General features: G+C 34.4%; 2 protein-coding genes across 2 annotated transcripts in view; both read left to right on the top strand.

The window, feature by feature from the left end:
• LOC129748129 (centaurin-gamma-1A) overlaps positions 1 to 18,697 on the top strand; it is a 517,098-nt gene that overhangs the window by 300,725 nt on the left and 197,676 nt on the right. The window lies entirely within an intron of this gene.
• On the top strand, positions 1,479 to 3,342 carry LOC129748130 (uncharacterized). Its single transcript, XM_055742629.1, has 3 exons — positions 1,479 to 2,772; positions 2,829 to 3,150; positions 3,217 to 3,342. Exons 1-3 carry the CDS (start codon positions 1,496 to 1,498, stop codon positions 3,289 to 3,291), a joined length of 1,674 nt encoding a protein of 557 aa, XP_055598604.1. The 5' UTR covers positions 1,479 to 1,495; the 3' UTR covers positions 3,292 to 3,342.

Below are 18,697 nucleotides of genomic sequence, written 5' to 3'. Positions count from 1 at the left end.
ATCTGCCTGTGAGTTGACCACTTTTAACCAAGTTTTGGACATCATACTCCATCTGAAATGAAAATAATATTATTAGTTTCTTAATGAAATACTCTATCTGTTAAGAAATTTACCTTTTGTTTCAATACTTCTTCGCTGGAATAAGGAAATCAAATTCAATGTCTCCACCATGGCATACACGAGAAACAATCGAAAACTTTTCGCGCGCAACGAAAAAAGCAAAAACAAAAGCAAAGTCCAGTTTGACAGATCGATTGCTGGTTTTTCAGCAATGAAGATCAAGTGCTGAAAAAATCAGCAAGACGGAGAATGTTTGGTGGTTTCCAGCAAACATTTGGATTGCTGGAGTTTTCCAGCAATTATTTTTGCCTAGAATAATTTACTGTTTACGAATAAAGGCATGAATAAAGTTCGAATTGCAGTTCGGCTGTCGAACTCAGGTTTGAGTATGCCAGTCCGAACTTAGTTTTGCGATTGCCCAATCGAACTCAAAGTTAAGGGGTGCTGTTTTGAACCAAATCCACTTCATTTTGAGTTTAAAAAAAGGAGCGTGTAGTTTTCTAGAACTTAAATCAGTATGATTGAAGCAATGTTCAAATTTTAATTTTCCTCGGGGAGCCCCTCTGAGCCGAGGGGCCCTGGACAATTCTACCCATTGCCCCCCCCCCCCCCTCCCCCACTAATACGGCTTAGATTTTGTAATTTGGAAAAAAAAATCCTATTCGCCGCACTCTATACATTTTTTTTCAATTTTCATATTTATTATGTTTTACATTACAGTTTTCATAATTCGACACTCATGGCGATAGAAAAGCATTGAAAACCTATAAAACATTTAACCGAAGATAGTCACACGTCCTTGTTACGAAGCAAAACAGTGCTGTCAGTCCGATGACCCGTCCCATATTTTATAGCACATCAAACTGAACGCATCAATGATGCTAAATGTTCACCGAGAAAAATATTACGCTTGAATGAGTGACATGAAACGATCGCGTATGTCATCGCGGGACGGCACGGTGGAAGCAAAAAAAATCGCCCCTTTTGATGGAGGACGAAAATCCGCTTTCGGGATGAATATCATTCCCGTTGTGTCCGTTTCACTTGCACCCCTACACAATTACAAATGCTACTAGACAAACACAGTCCACGTGTTATTCTTGTTCTTGTTTTGTTCTGTTTTGATACCACGATAACTGTTCACGTTCATATGATTCTTCTTTCTCTATACTTTGTTCAGCATTGTTGAACTGCCATTGATCCTGGTTCCTGGTTTTTGATGAATGCTTTTGAAAGCGCTACCGTTACCAGTTGGATATCGCGTGATACAGGCCCGTATAATTTTGTTTCTATTTATTCATGTATTTCGCGAAGATTTTTTTTATACCGTTCTGAAAAGTGGGTTCTCGGAAAAATTCTTTAAATTAAATAACAGACACATTGGAAAAAATCTCAGTAACCAAAGAAATCTGCAGTTGTTATCGTTTTCCGCAAAATGGGCTCCAAGTTGGAACTTGCCTGGCCCGAAGAGCAACAACATGTGGTCTTCCGGGAGCTGGCGATTCATGCCAAGCGTATGGGTCGTTATGCGGTGGCCTCCGGAAATTATGGCAAGGCGGTCCAGGCTAATCCGTATGCGCTGGATTCTCATTTCGGAAAAAGCGTTGCGGAACTGAAAAATTCGGACCGAATAAAAGCACTGGCCAGTGTCAGGGAAGGATTAGCCGTTGAGCGAGATGAGGAAGACCCCCGGGGAGAAGATTTTGACCTTTCACTACACGAATGTCACACCCTGTTCGAGATCGATGAGTTTGAGGAACACGTTAGGGTAACCTCTGACAGGGCCAAGCCTTTCGGAGGACATCGTAAGAAAGATTTTGATGGAGAAATTCGTTTGGCGCATCGAAACTACGAGAATGTTTTGGGATTCCGAGCTGGGCCTTGTCTGTATGAGCAACGACATCGACTGAAGGCAATTGCAGAAGAACGTGCTCAAGCTATTACTGATGATCGACCCGCTTGGAAGATCAAACGAGCAAAAGGAGAATGCGATGCGGTGAGTTTAGTTGAAATAATCGAACGGGAGACTCATATCCGGGAGAAGGAACGACAGGATAAAAACCTTAGAACTTTGGGTCAAGTTTATCTGAATCATGGATGGAAAGATTTGGCATTTTTAAATACCTTACGCAAAGGTGGTGTTTGGGAGAAAACTGTTAACCTTCCAGAAGCACCGGAAAGTTCAAAAGTTCTCTCGGATACCATAGAAGAGTGCTTTGAAAAGGTTCATGATGGCCTGCAAAGTCTTCAATCCAGAACACCTTTTTACACCTATCGGCGAAATCGATTCGGCAATTCAGACAAAGCTAAAGACTATCTCATGGACAATATTTTTAAAATTCGCTATAAAACATACCGAGACGTCTATAATCAGCTGGATCGTATGCACGAACTTCGCAATCAGAATCAGCTGCTTCAACTACGCGAATATACCGCAGATGTACTGTGGAATTATTATCAACTGAAAACGGAACGCGTCTTTCCCGATCGCTATAAGTTCGTCAACGAAGTTTGCAATCTGGTTGGGTTAGCGATCGTCGATAGTTATGTCATTCCGACGGGTTTGATGGATGAACCTCTGCAGGATCGGTTGCTGATTCTATTCCAACTTCCTCTGATAAGAGATGACGACAAGATCATCGTACCAATTTTCGGAGATAAATCCACCTACAGAGATCCAGCGGCACCGGACTATGGATACATCGCCTATAAGTAAGATCACCAAATACTTTTTCCCCTCCCAAACCTACATCAAACCCCCCTTGCAGGAATCAAATTACTCTTCTTGAAAAGCGGGTTCCATACTCACGGTACGCCTTGGAGCGGGCCTTCCTGTATCACGAAATGTGCCAGCATCATCTGACGGCGGGAAAGCTGGACGAAACGCGCATCATGGCTAGACGTATCGTTGAGGAAGCCAAAAGCTGCGGCAGCAATCTGTGGAAGTTTCTCGGTACGATTGCCCTGGTTCGGGCCGACTGTGCCCAAATGAATCTGGAAAAGCTGACCGTCACTCTGGAGGATGCCCACCAAGCGGTAACCTCGCTGGATGACGAACGCCTGGAACATGTGGTGCAAATTGCCAAAATTGTAATTTTTTTTTCTTTGCTTTAGTAGAAATTGCCCGTTGACCAAATTTCTCTAATTTTATTTTAGATCAATAATCAACTTATCTACGCAAAATTCGAGAAGAGGGATTCAACGCAGCTTAACCGTATGGATCTTAGCTAAAGTAAAACTTTTGTTACTTAACAAACCTGGATAACCCAAAATAAATCTTGGAAAACAAAGTTGAGGACTCCATGTTTACGATTTGAAATTTGTACAGAGCAGTTTTATTAAAAGGTCATCTCTACGATGTTGTCGAACGGATGCAACGGATCAGTTTTAAATTTAATAAATGGTTCACAGAATGGTATTATATGTCATCATTAGATTGATATTTGAACAATATATTAATAACACAAGTTAACCGCATTTTAAAACTTAGTTAACAGGAGATCACTTTAAATGTGAAATGGAGCTGAATCCAAAAATGAAAATGAAAAAAAAACTCAGTAGAACAGTTTTCAGTTATGCTTCAAATATTTTTTTTTAAATTAAAAGAAGTACTTGAACTTAGATTCAAATATCTCGGATATATTTAGTTAGATTTTTTTTGCATATTGAAGGTGGATAAATTTTTTATCGATCATTTTAACTTCATTTTTGCGTATGATCAACGGTTTTGTTGATATAAGTGAATTTATGATAAACAAAATTATGAAAAATGTTTTCATCGACAGTTTTAGACGTGATGGTAATATTTTAAAAATCTATAAACCTTAAATATCAATTCAAGACAAAGATTTCAAATGGTTATTTTTCAAAATCGGTTGAAAATTGAAGAAATTATGGTTACCTTTTTATAACAGTAATTTTTGCTTTTTTGAATAATTTAACGAACTGCAGTGTACTAATCTGAGTATATGCAGAACTAAACATGACAAATCGAACTCGCTCCAAGTTTGAATTGCTTATTAGTTTACCAGAAGATCACATGCCAAATTTCAGCAAGATCTTAACATGGAGAGAGGTTGCTTGAGTCTACAGCGCGGATGAGGTTCATCAACTTTCAACTGATTTTCATAAATAACCACTTGAAATCTTTGTTTTGAATTGATATTTAGGTTCCATAGAAAATCAGATTCATAAAATGTTATCATCAAGTCTAAAACTGTCTATAAAAGAAAATTTTCTCTAATAAAATGCGTTTTTTATAACTTTTGCTATCCTAAATTCAGTAATATCAACAATACAAATTTATTAATCTTTAATATGCAAAAATAAAAAATTTCATGAAGCATAACTCAAAAACTGTCCTCCTGGGAATTTTTTTAATTTAATTTTTGAATTCAGTGCCCGATTTGACATAAAAAATATTTGTCAGTCAGTACACGATTTTTTTAAAATTTTGTAGACTAATGTAATAGAACCAAGTAGAGCGCAGTGTTCAGTTTCGAGTTTCCTATTAAATTGCCCTATGCCCTATGCGAATTCATCAACTTTGGCTTTTCCTACAAAGCAGTTAGGCTTTATCTATCCAACTTGACAATGACATACATTTTATCAATATCAATATATCTACTTTAAGTACAGGAATTCGTAGTTATTCTTTTTACAAATTATGTGAAAATTTATAAAGATTAATAATAATTCTCTGTCACATACGTTTTACGTAAATATGTTTAAAACAGTTATTTGGTATTATTTTGAATTCAAATAATTAAGAAATATTTATATTGCAACTAGCTAACCCGGTATGCTTTGCTACTCCTTCCAAAAATAAATCTAAATTGGAAAAAATTATTACAATTTTGATCTATTTTTTGCCATCATCTTCAATGAAAGTTACATAATTTTGCAACAACCGCTTTAAAATTAGAGCTGCAGCTGAAGTATTGTATTACGAAAAGATTTAAATTGGTTTTCAAGATCTGACATTTTTAATCTATTTTTATAAGATTCATGAGTGTCAAAATGAGAGCTAAAATATTTGTTCTAATGGTTTAGAATCCCCAGCCTCTTCCCCTCTCTTTAGTGTCTAAATAACGTCACACGCCACATTTGGCAACATAAGTTTGATAAGCTTTCTAGTTCTGCCAAATAAAATTTTAATTAAAACCCGCTACCTTCTCGCGACTCCGCCCTGAAAAAATGGAAGGTCTCAAATTATTATTTGGCATACAATCTCTCTTGGAGAATATGGTCCGTTGTGCTTGATAAGCTCTCTATTTATGCAAAAACAAATATGAGACCTTCTAAGGGTTCCCCTTCCCATATTCCTCAGCTTGAAAAAGGTAGAGGTATCTTATATCGTACCCAAAAATTCTCTCATATCAAATTTGGTTCAATTTATTGTTAAGTTAAGCTACATATACAACAAAATTTATGGGTTCCTCCTTCTTTTTTTTTTCTTTCCACACTGCAAGGTGGAATGGTCAATCATGAAAAAATGTATACCCAAACTATTCCCATGCTGAATTTGATTCCATTTGCCTGATTAATTCAAAAGTAATGCCAATAAAAATGTATTGAGCCCCTCTTCCCCTTTCCTATGTATAAATGTAAAGGAGGTTGATGTCTCAAAAATAATAGAAATATTTCTCGTTTTCGAATGGCACCCATGCCAAATTCGAAAGTTTTATTCATTGATATGACGTAGTCGCGCTGATTCAACGATTTGTAGAAAAATTCTATTTCATTAAAATACTAAAGTTTCGACAGTTGCAACAGCTTATAAACAAATCAGATGTCAAAAAACTGACCGGTCCATGGTGCTAAATTTATTCAAGAATCAAATAAACATTGACATAAAAGTAACCAATGAAATTGAAATTTTGAGTTTTGGCCAGGTTTTTGGGTGAAATACTCCTGTGTGCGCCGTCTGCAAACATATGAATTTTACTATGTTTAATTACAGTTGGTTGATCATCAATAAACATGCTGAACAATAATGGCCCCAAAACGGATCCTTGAGGAACCCGAATAAAACTGGCACTGACTCTGAAAAATTTCCAATTTGGTTCCGTTTACTTGATAAGTGCTCAAGCTATTCTAAAAATTGTATGACAACCCCTCTTAACTCCGGTTACTTTTCCAGTGAAAGGAGGGAGGGATACCAAATATTCATAAAAGCTTTCTAGTACCCAAAAATCAATCCATGCTAAATTCGGTTCCGTTTGACCGAATAATTCTCGAGTTATACTAAAAATTGTTATACTCATCGTTTCACCTACTGGAAAAAGGGATGGATCTAAAATAATCATACAAACATTCAAGTACCCAAATTACCTTCCATGCCAAATTTGGGGTCCATTTGCTTGATCGGTTCTCGAGTTATGCAAACATTTGTCTTTTGTTAGGGAAGTCTTCTGAAATTCTATCCGATAATTTTCACCATCTTTGCTTTTATTTTAACTTTTTATCCCCGTCTATAAAATTTCACAATCTTAAGATATACCTACTAAAAAAGACATCATTTTTCACCGATAAGGCCGATAAATTAAGTAACAAATTTCTAATGATGACTAAAACGTCACCCAATAAGTCATAGATACTGGTTGTTTAAGCGCCATTAACAATTTTAAATTGGCTTCTGTTTGATTGGTTAAAACGTTTTTCTTGAAGCAAAATTTAGTACATTTTTTGAATTCGATTGAGAATGCTTCAGAAACATTGGCCTTATACTACGCCGCGCGTGAGTTGGCGATAGTCGAGTCACCCGAGTAACTCGATTTCAGAAGTCGCTTTACAGGGTGGCTACTCATTCGGGAAAGTTCGGATTTAAAATTAATCGGGAAATTGCGGGAAAAAGTCGGGAATTCCTCCAAGAAATCGAGAATTTTTGGCTCAGCTGCTCAGTGCATAATATTTCAGTCAATCTATTGCTCCAGGATAACTGAAAACTTTAAAAAACTAACTCCCAAACCGTGTTCTCAAAAACAAACTCACACTTGAAACGTTTTTTTAATCGAAGCACTTCAACAGGTTTTAAATCGTATTTAAGACTTCCAAAAAATCTTTCATGATTATTTTGATGAAAATTACTCCAAAAAAAAAACGTTTTTGGAAGCAAAAATAAAAGATTATTATTACTCATTTTGAGATTTTGTTTGGTTTTGCAAATTAAGTGAATAAATCAGGGCAATATCCGGGCAACAGGGCCGGACCGAATCTTTCCAAAATATCCGGGCAAGTCCGGGAAAAACTTGTCAATCTTGTAAGATTCATTTACAGGGATTGTAACGAGCTTTGAGCTAATCTTTTGAGTTATGTAAAAATTTAACATTTTGGACCTTTATTAACCTTTTCAACGAATATTCGCCATCGCCATGAAAAAAGTCTAAACCATAGAATTTGAATCTCATTTACAAGACTGAAATAGCGTAGATATATGATTGACGAAAATTAGTTTTTTGGATTCAAAACTACTTATAGTTTCTAGATGGATTAATTTGGTTATGTTATGCGGATTGGTTTTGCTCAGATTTTCTAACAAGGCTTCTTTTTACACGGGTTTTTGCCATGGATACGATTTTTCTACACGGCTCTCGCGAATCAACACGGTTTTTTGAGAAAAAATATTCCAAATCCTATACATTATCGACGGAATTCATACCGCGTAAAAAAACCTTAGCATATTCAACTGAAATTTCGAAAAAAAAAAATGCTGATGGCGTTAAGTTCGGACTGGTCCAAATCCGACCATTTGTCGTCCACTGTAAAATAAAAATTCAGGAAATATTTTGAAATGATTTATTAAGGGGAAAGAAATGAAAGTTTTGGTATCATTGTGGTTGCATGGATAAAATCAACGCGGAACACATCACTTAATTTCTGATCTAAATTCACACGGTGAAATCAAGACAGTTTTTGAACTGAATTCACGTCTTGAAAATCGATCTATTTTCTTGAATGCTTAGGGGTTTTACAAAGTTTATAAAATACATTCAAACGAGGTTTTTAGAACAAATAAAATACATAATGGTTGCACATAATATTTAAAAATTACCTTCTTTGTTATTGGAATTTACTTATTTGCCGCTGTTTTGAATAAGTTTAAAAAAATTTAAATGATCCTTAATATGTCATTATTTTTTTTATTTAACTAAAAAATTACAATTTAAACGCTTATTGAAGGTAGAAAACCGTTAAATAGAGCTTTTAGGGCTGATTTTTTTTTTGGTTTAAAGAATAGGAAATTCCGTGAAACCTTGCCGGAAAAAGTCGGGAAAAATGAGGGAAACCAAAAATTGAATTTGAGTATCCATCCTGGCTTTAGGTGAGGAATGTCACTTCGGGTAAACTTTTGTGACTTGTGAGTTTTTACCTTATTCTCGTAGTAGCTAATGTCACTTCATCCACATCGATTTCAGGAATCAGTTGACAACCTAGTAAACATGAAATCGTATCAGAAATGATAACAATGGTGATGCGAATCGCAATTACAACTGCATAGTGAAAAAATTGTATAAAATGTCGTCTGAAGTCAGTTTAAATCGGATATGATTTTTTTTTGCTTCGATTATAGTCGTTTTACCATCTTTATGACATACGCGACTTTATCAACGTTGCAGTTGGCGGATCGTTATTGAAAAACTTATCCGGTACAAAAGTGTTCGATGTTTACTCTTGGGCTCGAACTCGCGGACATCGGCTCAGGAGACAACAGACTTGCCAACTGAGCTATATCACAAGCCCAAATCGGATATGATAGAAAACCCGCCATGTTCGTAAATTTTGAAATGATTTTGCTCCCGCGCGGGCTTCAAGTGAGAAAATCATCGTCATGTTCTCTCTGCAACCAGCAGTACATCCGTATGGATAAAAATCAGATAGTAATAGAGTAATAAATTGACCAATGAGAGAACTGAAAAATATTGTCGTTGGCAACGATTTGAAGGCTATAAGAGCAAAATTTTACACTCTCTTGCATTCTTTCGATGGGCACGGATAAGGTGTAGAATATCGTTCAATTGGTGTAGTTTTCGTCACTTTAGAAAGAAATGAAATTTATGTATGTGTATTGCCTCCACTTTGGTAGATAAATGATTTTTTTTTTCAACTTTCATACGATCATTTTATAATGTATTTGAAACGTATATCTAAACAACATACGAATATAGCTACAAAAATGTTTGCTGGAAAGACTCTGACTCGACCTGACTATCGTCACCTCACGCGCGGCGTAGAGAATGGGCCATTTTTAAAAAGTGCCAGCTTATATAGCCTTTCTAGGTGCTGAGTGCATTTCGAATATCAATTGTTCTTACCAGGGGTAAAATTGAAATTCCTTGAGATAACTAATGTGTCGTGTTCTCATCTTTATATTTATTTTATTTTATTTATTAATGTCTTTGATTATATTTACACAATCATATCCCAAACTAAACATGTAATAATTTCTTGAACTAAGTTTACTATTTTTTAATATATTTTTGGAAATATTAGAGTTAAAAACGTTTGACACCTAATTGGAAAAAACACGACAACAGTTATACAAAGGATGATTTTGTGCGAAGGCTGTATGGTATCCATAGAAAGTTCTGTTGAAGAATTCGTCTAGTTGGCGCCTGAATGTTGATGTTTTGTTGCAGTTGTGGACAGTCTATATTATTTGTTAACAAGTCAAAGACGAACATTCACGAATCGCACGTGAAACCTGTTGGACGGTCATTTAGCATAACCAACTGGATCCTTTTTCTCCTTTAGAATAACTTTCTAGATAATGGAATTGCAATAAAAACTTGATGAAATTCTGTAATTTACTGTTGGTAAAATAATGTATAATAAGAATCACGCGACCATCGTGATTTTTGTTAGTTTTCAAACGCTTGACGTACGTAAGTCTAGCGAAAGTTTTCATTATGAGAGGTTACGTGAATTTGTAAATAAATCCAACGTCTGTTTTTTAATTCAGTGCTTCAAAAATAACTACCAAATTAATTTGTATACAAACTTCTTGAGGTTTTTCAATCAATTCTTTTTTTTTTTTTTGGTTTAAATATTGGCTCAGCTTAGCTTTAAGCAGTATAACTACAACATCGTATTCTGCGCTCAGATGAAATCAGAATCTATATTTTAATGAACCAGTAATGATGTCATTGACCATCCATTTCCAGAACCTCGTTAAGTTAGAAGGACACCCTCTCCCTCGAATTTCGAGTCGTTACCAAATTTCACACATTACCCATTGTTTGGCCGGGAACGCTACAAATAGGCAGCAAATTTTACGACAACTCGTATAATCGCCGAGTGAGTTCATTACAAATCGGGCCCGTCAACGCACCAAAGCACGCACTGCTGAAATCATGAATCGCTTGGCGGACACATACTTGGTACGTGTAGGAACAGTACGCACCGACCGGAATCATAAATATTTGTCCAAAATTTACGACATAATCTGCCGGGGCCTCTGGGTCAGTAGAGAATCCAGGCGAATGTAAACACACACGGCCGGCGGCAAATGTGTGTATGTGCAAAACTAATCCTGCTGTTGGCTCATTCATACGCATTCTGCTTGATCCACGCGCCCGTCGTCGTCATCCTCCCGGTAATAAAACTAAATTTATCCCGAGACGATTGCTGGGCAACACACGTCGATCGGGACTCGCACTGGAATGTAATAATCCGGAAGAACAAACGGGCCACCATCAGCCGGGACTCAAATAACTGTCAACGGTGCTTTATTGCGTCCGGCCAGCCAATCCCCCGGGTTTTGGTGGCCGAAGGGTCACTCCTCGATTCCCCGCTCGTTGATGGTCAATGAATGACGCATCCATGACGGACATGAAAGGGATGATGTGCGTTTTTTTTTCTCTCAGTTTTTGGCTCAGGTGGGGTGTGGTAGTACCAACTAACTAACTAGGTAGCAGTCCAAATTGGTCAGGCCGCCGCAAAATCCCTGCCAAATCCGTTTGACGGATGTCGGATGCCTAGGAAAAAGTGACCGGTGGCCGCCGTCGTTGACAATCGTCAATGGTAAGCGATACGGCGCGTCTCTCTGTCACAACGTTAATTCCGGGGACGCGTAATGACCAACGTAATCCCTTTGATTTGATTGCGCTTTTTTGGGGTGGTTTTTGGAAGGTCCAATTTGCTCCGAGGGATTTAGCTGTAGGTAGGTACGCGACAATATCGATTGACGATAACGGCGGGCGTTCGGATCTTGATTTGGCAATCTGTTAGAATTTGGACCAATTTGGAATGAGAACGGGGAACCTTCGCTTTTCTATCACCTTTTGAATTGGTGAAAACATTGATAAATAAAAACAAATTTACTAATTTAAGTATACATTGTGAAATTTAAAGGGATATTAATGGATATTCAAGCTGAAACCGCATTTGAAATATTGAGGTACGAAGACAATGAAAACTTCCAACCCCATTTTTCTAACGGTCGCCATGTGCGAAAAAGTGTCAAAGTTAACATTGTCCTAGCGCTCTTGACTAAATTCGACTTCCTTAGTACAACATTTGTTACCTACTATTTAACGCCAAAAAAACAAGAATCGTCATCGGTTAATAATTTTTTATCAGATTTCTAAAATACATGACAGTTTTTGCTTCTTTAAGCAATCTTCATTTTAAACCGTTAAGGCAATTATTTGAACCGTGTCTTTCAATCTGTCTACGGAACACACTTTTTTGATACTCAAATAACAACAAATCAAATTTTCTGAAACGGGATCTTAAAAACTTAGTCTGACTTCTAAAAGCTTGGTTAGCATTCTACTCTGCTGAAAATTTAAGCCCTTAAGGAAGATAAATGAATTTTAAGTAACGTTTACATGAGTAAATTAGAACATTTAAGTTTGTATAAGAAAATTGAATATTTTGTACTGAAAAATCAACATCATTTAATTCTGTGGAACCGAGCCTGCTTATAGTTTTTGTGCCAATTTATTAACTCTCTAAAGGAAATTTTCCGCTAAAAAACTTTGTTGAAGACTGTAACTTCGTATCTAATTAGACAAATTTGACTCAGTCTAATGCGACGTATAAAAAAATCGAACTGTTGGAATTGTGCATTTCAATTCAATTTTAAAGTGAACTTTTCTTATAAGGGAGATAGTTAAATACTAAAGAATTCTGTTGGACAGTTGGAATGAACACAGAACATTGCCTAGATTGACATTTGGTAGATATTCGTACTCAGAATAAGATTGGCTTTTACTGAATATACGTCTGCAGATTTCAATGTTTTATTATGTATTGCATGAGTGTTTGGAAACGTTTTTAATCTAAAGGTAGAAGGTGTAGGTATGACACCTCTATGATAAACAAAACAACAACCCGATAATAAAACTGATTTAGAATCTGTTTATTACCACTACCCTCCATTTCATAAAGGATTAGGATTTTCCCTAGCTATTCTAATTTCAAAGAAATGAAGCTTGCGAAAAAATCTACAAGCCTAATAGATTTAATTGAAAAAAAATACTATAACTGACATCACTGAAGAACATTTATGAGGATTGTTATCGAAGGTTTAATTCCAATAACATTTTGTTGACAACTGCGAATCGATTTGACTTAGAGTATAGTGGGGTAAAAGTACGACCTTAATGCTATCCTATTTTTAAAAATTTTACCGGTTGTTTTTCCAAAAAATCAAGAACAGCGTTTGACTGCTTAGACTTTCTCTTTTAAAAAAAAATACGAAGATAATCGATCGACGCATTTGATAGCAGTAGTGAAAACGCCTAACTGCTATCGAAACGTACTCTTACCCCACCTCTGGGGTAAAAGTTCGAATGATGTGGGGTAAAAGTACGATCATTAGAAATTTCATAGTTCTGCATGAAGTCAAGAGGAACATTATTTTATATCAATGTGTGCTTATAGCAGCAGCTTCTGTGTTCGCTTCTGATACAAATCCTGTACATGGGCGAATAACCTGCGAGAATTTGGAGTTCTCCACTAATATTCTTATTCAGCAGGTTAACGAAATTCAGTTCTCATCGTATTTTAGCTATTTTTCGCGCAAGCAAGTTTTGTAGAAACAAAATTATGCGCTAATGTTTCCAGTGCATTTTAAAAGGAAGTTTAAATTTTTCGTTCTGATTATTCAGTAGACCCTTCGTACTTTTGCCCTATTTGCAGTTCGTCCTTTTGCCCCTTCAAGTTCACAGTTCATTATGCAGAACAGGACATAATAATTAAATTCTTTTTCGGCATTTGATAGTGGTTGAAAACAACTAAACAGATACATTAAAACTTTTATTGAAAGTCAGACTTTTGATTGCTCTAACAAGTTTGCCGTTATTTTCAATATTACATCATTTAAGCAAAAAAGCTACTTTACCTCATTTTTTCGGATTATTGTCGATTTCTACGAAAAAAAAATTATGGCTGGATGTAGGCAGTCCAAATCACTATCAAACCACGCCAGAGGTTTGCATTTTACTGTTATCGGTTTGGGATAATCCCAAAACGTACTTTTACCCCACCTTACTCTATGGTTTAAAAGCCATCTATTGTTTCATTTTGATTAAACATTATTTCTAAATATGCTGAAAATTTTCATATTTTACTGGACTGTGATGAATGAGCTAAAAGAAAACTTCAGTGACTGATTTCTCAGAAGTCAAAACTAGTTGTGGTCTTCGAAAAAGGTCTAAAACATTCGAATTGAGGAATTTTCTAAAGTTATTCCCAAAAAAAATAGATGAATTTTTACCCTTTTCCAAAAGTTAACCTATGATTATAAAAAAACACGAGAAGATAGAAAAAAAAGTTGCATATTTGGGTTCAGCGTCCTTACTTCAGTCTCTTGTTAACACGGAAAAATGTGAATTTTTTGGCCTTGTGTTATCCAAATCTTAGCCGGAAAATGGCGAAGTTTGGCATGCTTAGGGTTACCATACGTACTCTTTTCCGATCGAGAATTGGGCGTACTCTTCTTTTTGTGAAATTGTAGGAAATGTACTCTTTTTTTATGAGTGCCATTTAATCAGAAAAATGAACTTGATTGTTTCAGTGCATGAAACGTGTTTACCACATCTTATACAAGAAATACAACTTTCAATACCTTACCTAAATATCCCATATTCATGAAGGCATCTTTAAATCGTAATTTACAGTTTGCGCAATGAGCGCCGTTGAGTATGCAATAAACCCTCGAACAGTTATCAAAGAGCACAAAAGCAATATATGTACTCAAATGCTCCGTAGCGCACAATTCTAAAACTTTGTTCAAATGAAATATACGTGCCCATTTTTTATCAAGTATTTTTTTCAGGATTTGGTATGATTGGACAGCATAACATCAAATACTGATTTTCCTTCGAATAATCCAAAAAGGAATATTCAGTTCCTGACTTTTCTCTTATCTTAAGTTGTAAGAAAAAATTATGAGAAAATTTATAATTATTATACACAACATTTCTAAGTTTTCCAGACATTTTCTGAGCGTATTCGGGCCGAGAAAACCCGGGCATTTTACCCAAAAACCCAAAAAAATCCGGGCATTGGATTTTAAAATTTTCAGTTAAAAAACCGGGCAATATTGCAATTCAGATCATGACCATGGCTTTTCTCATGAAAATTCAAGAGAAAAAGTGAAAAATGAACACATGAAAAATTATTCTTTATTGAGTCACATCAGCGGTGTTCAATTCAAATTTTACATTTCTAAAAAAAATCTTTGCTCGTGTATTTCGATGAAACAAGCCCAAAAAATCATACATTGTGAAAAAAATGTAGTTTTAGTTTGAATTTTGTTTAGAATTAGATAAATCCAGGCATTTTACTCGATATCTTTCGTTTTTTGTCTTGAAAAAGCAAGCAATCTGGAATGCTTAGTCATACCTAAACTCCCAACAAATTGTCAGTATTTGAATGACTCTAAAGCGTTCTGTTTTTTTATAAAGTTTTTTGAACTCTTTTCGCATTTTTTTTATCATTGTACTCTTTTTAGCATTGCGGGATATGGTAACCCTAGGTATGCTGTATCTCAGAAACCACTGTACCAAATACTACAAATTTAGTTTCTTTGAGTTACCTGAAGTGTTGTGGTTAATTTTGTGAAATATAGTTTCATTATCGGATTTTTAACAATTGAGTTATGCTAACACTGTGAAACATTTTCGAGGTTATCGAGGTTCAAACATTTGTGTATTTTATCTACATTCACAAGTTTACTAAAAACATGAATGCAAATTTATTAAATTCAGTAAAAATATGACTTTCACAAAAATTAATTCATTTTGAAAATATTTAGAAAAGGCTGTCTTTTTTGTCATTTCACTTAATTAAAAACTATGCATAAAATTTTTGTAGATCCGTTTGTTTTCAAATAATTGTTCTCTAACCTTATCTACTTCATATTCGAAGAAAGTATGACCAAATAATAAACTATTCACGGTACCAACTTTTTAAATAACATGTTTTAAATGAAAATTTATAATTTGTAGAAATTTTTACCAAATTTACTATCATCCCTTGGTTTGTGAGTTTTTTTGGATAATATTTTAGACTCTAATTTCTTTTTGTAAATGGTTCTGTTGTTTAATTTATTTTTTAATCCTTCGTAAAATCCTTCGTAAATTTTAAACACAGTTCCACAAGTAAACGAAAAATGATTTTAAGAAATTATAAAATATCTAATACAAGAATAGTTGAATTAACGGAATTACTTAAAAAAAATGGATAATTAAGACAGTTGCTTGGTTTGAGGTGCGGCATGAAATTATGTGTATCTGTTAGCTCAATCATTGCTTTACTTCTGCTCTCATTTGTAAATTTGCAAAGATTAACATAATGAAAATCTTAACAGCTTTAAAATGTAAAAGGTTATGTAAGAACAAAATAATTTTGATGTTTCAAAATTCAAATTAAAATTCCTACATTTCACATTATTACAAAAAAAGAGATTGTTAAAAGTTTTGCGTATAATTTTATTTATCTCTTTTCAAATTCACATATTTGATCAAAATACGAACATTCGAACATCACAAAAATATTTTTATTATTGGAAGCTTATGGAAAAAATGTCGGTACTTCATATTCCAGTAATTGGATGAGCTACATCCAGTTATTTATATTTTCATCTCTTTTTTGATGTCTGATTGATGATTGATGATGTCTGCAACTAGCTTGAAGACATGACAACAAGGTCAGACAGGTTTACATTTATGAAAATGGTCAATAAGACTTTCAATAGGTATTTTTTACAAAAAATTCTATTCAAAGTCTTAAAATAAGTTAGTTGAAAATAAAGATAGAAATTTTGGAAAAAAAATGATTTTGTAAGTCCAAATTTCTGAAGCATTGAAAATTTTTGTATTCATGTCTTCAGTAAACTCGTGAATCTAGATGATCAAATTAAGTCATATATGAACTTCATCTATTGGTTCAAACATTCTAAAATGTTGAAGATAGTACCGAAAGCTTGAAAAATTTTAAACTTTTTATGATTTTAAAACCCCGAGTAAAGTATTTCTAATAAATTTATTCTACATTTAACAAGTGATTATCTTTATCTACAATTTTACTTAAAAGTTGTAGAAAAATTTCAAAATGTTTACGATTTATAAATCATATAAAAAATAATTTAATTTTCAAACCATCACAAATTTTCTGATTTTTGTGTAAACCTTCCAAAGAAACAAAAAGTAACTTTTTGGTGAGATTGGAAAAGTTTTTTAGTATTCAAATGTACTTCAAAACTAGCGATGAGTGAGATTGACTCTTATTTTAGACATTAAAAAACAAGGATTTTTTTTAATACTTTACTCGAAATACGAATATATATTGTGAGGGAGATACAATGCATTCTAACATTTTTATGATTTCTCTCTATATAAGCACACCTTCGATACAAAGGTCTTGTAAATTCTTTAGAGTATGGTGGGGTAAAAGTACGACATTAGTGCTATGCTATTTTTAGAAAATTTAGCAGTTGTTTTTCCAAAAAAAAAAAACAAAAACAGCATATGATTCCTTAGACTTTTATCTCTCTTCTAAAAAATTACGAGGATAGTCGACCGACGCATTTGATAGCTATAGTGAAAATACCTTACTGCTATCGAAACGTACTTTTACCCCACCTCTAGAGCAAAAGTTCGAATGATGTGGGGTAAAAGTACGACCGTTCAAAATTCCTCCTTTCTGCATGAAGTCAAGAGGAAAATTATTTTATATCAATCTTTGCCTACAATAGCAGCTTCTGTGCTCGTTTCTGACACAAATCCTATACATAGGCAAACAACCTGAGCAAATTCGGAGTTCTCTACTAATTGTCCATATTCATCTGGTTTACAAAATCCAGTTCTCATCGTATTTGAGCAATTTTTTGCGCGAACACGTCTATGTAGATACAAAAAATATGCGCTGATGTTTCCAGTGTATTTAAAGAAAAAGTTCAAACTTTGGACCCTGTATATCATTCGTACGTTTGCTCCATTTGCAGTTCGTACTTTTGCCCCTTTAAGGTTTCTTGTAGTTCAGAATTTATTGTGCAAAGCAGAGACATATTAATGAAATTCTTTCTTCGGCATTCGATATTGGTTGAAAACAAATAAACAAACACGTTAAAACTTTTATTGAAAGCCAGAATTTTGATTGCTCAATCATGTTTGCCGTTATTTTAAATATTACATCATTTACGCAAAAATGCTACTTTACCTCATTTTTCGAAGTATTTTCAACTAGTACGAAAAAGAATTATGTCTAGATGTAGGCTGTCCAAATCTTTCAGAGTTATGAATTTTGCTGTCCTTAGTTTGTGATAATCACAAAACGTACTTTTACTTAGCTCGTACATTTACCCCACCTTACTCTACATTGTTCTTAAAAATCCCTATAGATGTTTTGAGTAGATTTCGACTGGAAATTATTTTACTTACTTCAAATTTTTGCCACGGGTCAGGTTAGAAGTTTATTAGTTCATTAGTATACATCGTAACATATTCAAGCTTTAAAAGTTGTGATTCAGAATTTTCAATGTAATGAAAACCACTGATTTGAATAAAAAAAAAAAGAATCTCGTAAGCTCAGCTTAAAAAAAGTTCAAGACCCTCTGATGATTTTTTTTTCACAAACAGTTCGTATGATGACAGAAAGTTTCCCATTTATTGTCTTGAAGCTACAGAAAAGACAGTGCCGTACGTAAAGATGATTTTTTAGATTTATTTTTAATTTTTTCACTATGCTGTGTTTAGCTCTTGAATTGAACACTATCACTGGAAAATTATAACAGAAGCTTTTTTTTACATTTCCAAGTTTTCAACGAAGAGCTTTGAAGTGAAGTGAATTCGAAAATTCACTTTGATTTACTTGTTTTTATATGATTGATTGATTTATTCAATAATTGCTATGACATGTGGTACCTGAATTTGTTCATGTACCGCATGTCATTATAATTAAGTGACATTTTAAATTTTAATCACGTTTTCAAATATAGTTTTAAACTTTAAGTTCCGGTAAATATTGTGAGTTTTTCCAATTTAGAGGTAATTGAGAAAAAATAAGAATAGTCTTGGAATTCAAAACTTATGATCTCCTTCCAATTTTTTTTATCTTTTGAATTCTGTCTGGTAAAATTAAATTACAATTCTGAAATCCAAATTTTAGTTTGAATCCCTGATCTTGG

Source organism: Uranotaenia lowii, chromosome 2, assembly GCF_029784155.1.
Source record: "Uranotaenia lowii strain MFRU-FL chromosome 2, ASM2978415v1, whole genome shotgun sequence".
In the NCBI taxonomy this organism is placed as follows: domain Eukaryota; kingdom Metazoa; phylum Arthropoda; class Insecta; order Diptera; family Culicidae; genus Uranotaenia; species Uranotaenia lowii.
Note: the sequence above shows the minus strand (reverse complement) of the source record. Positions and strands in the feature narration are given on the sequence as shown.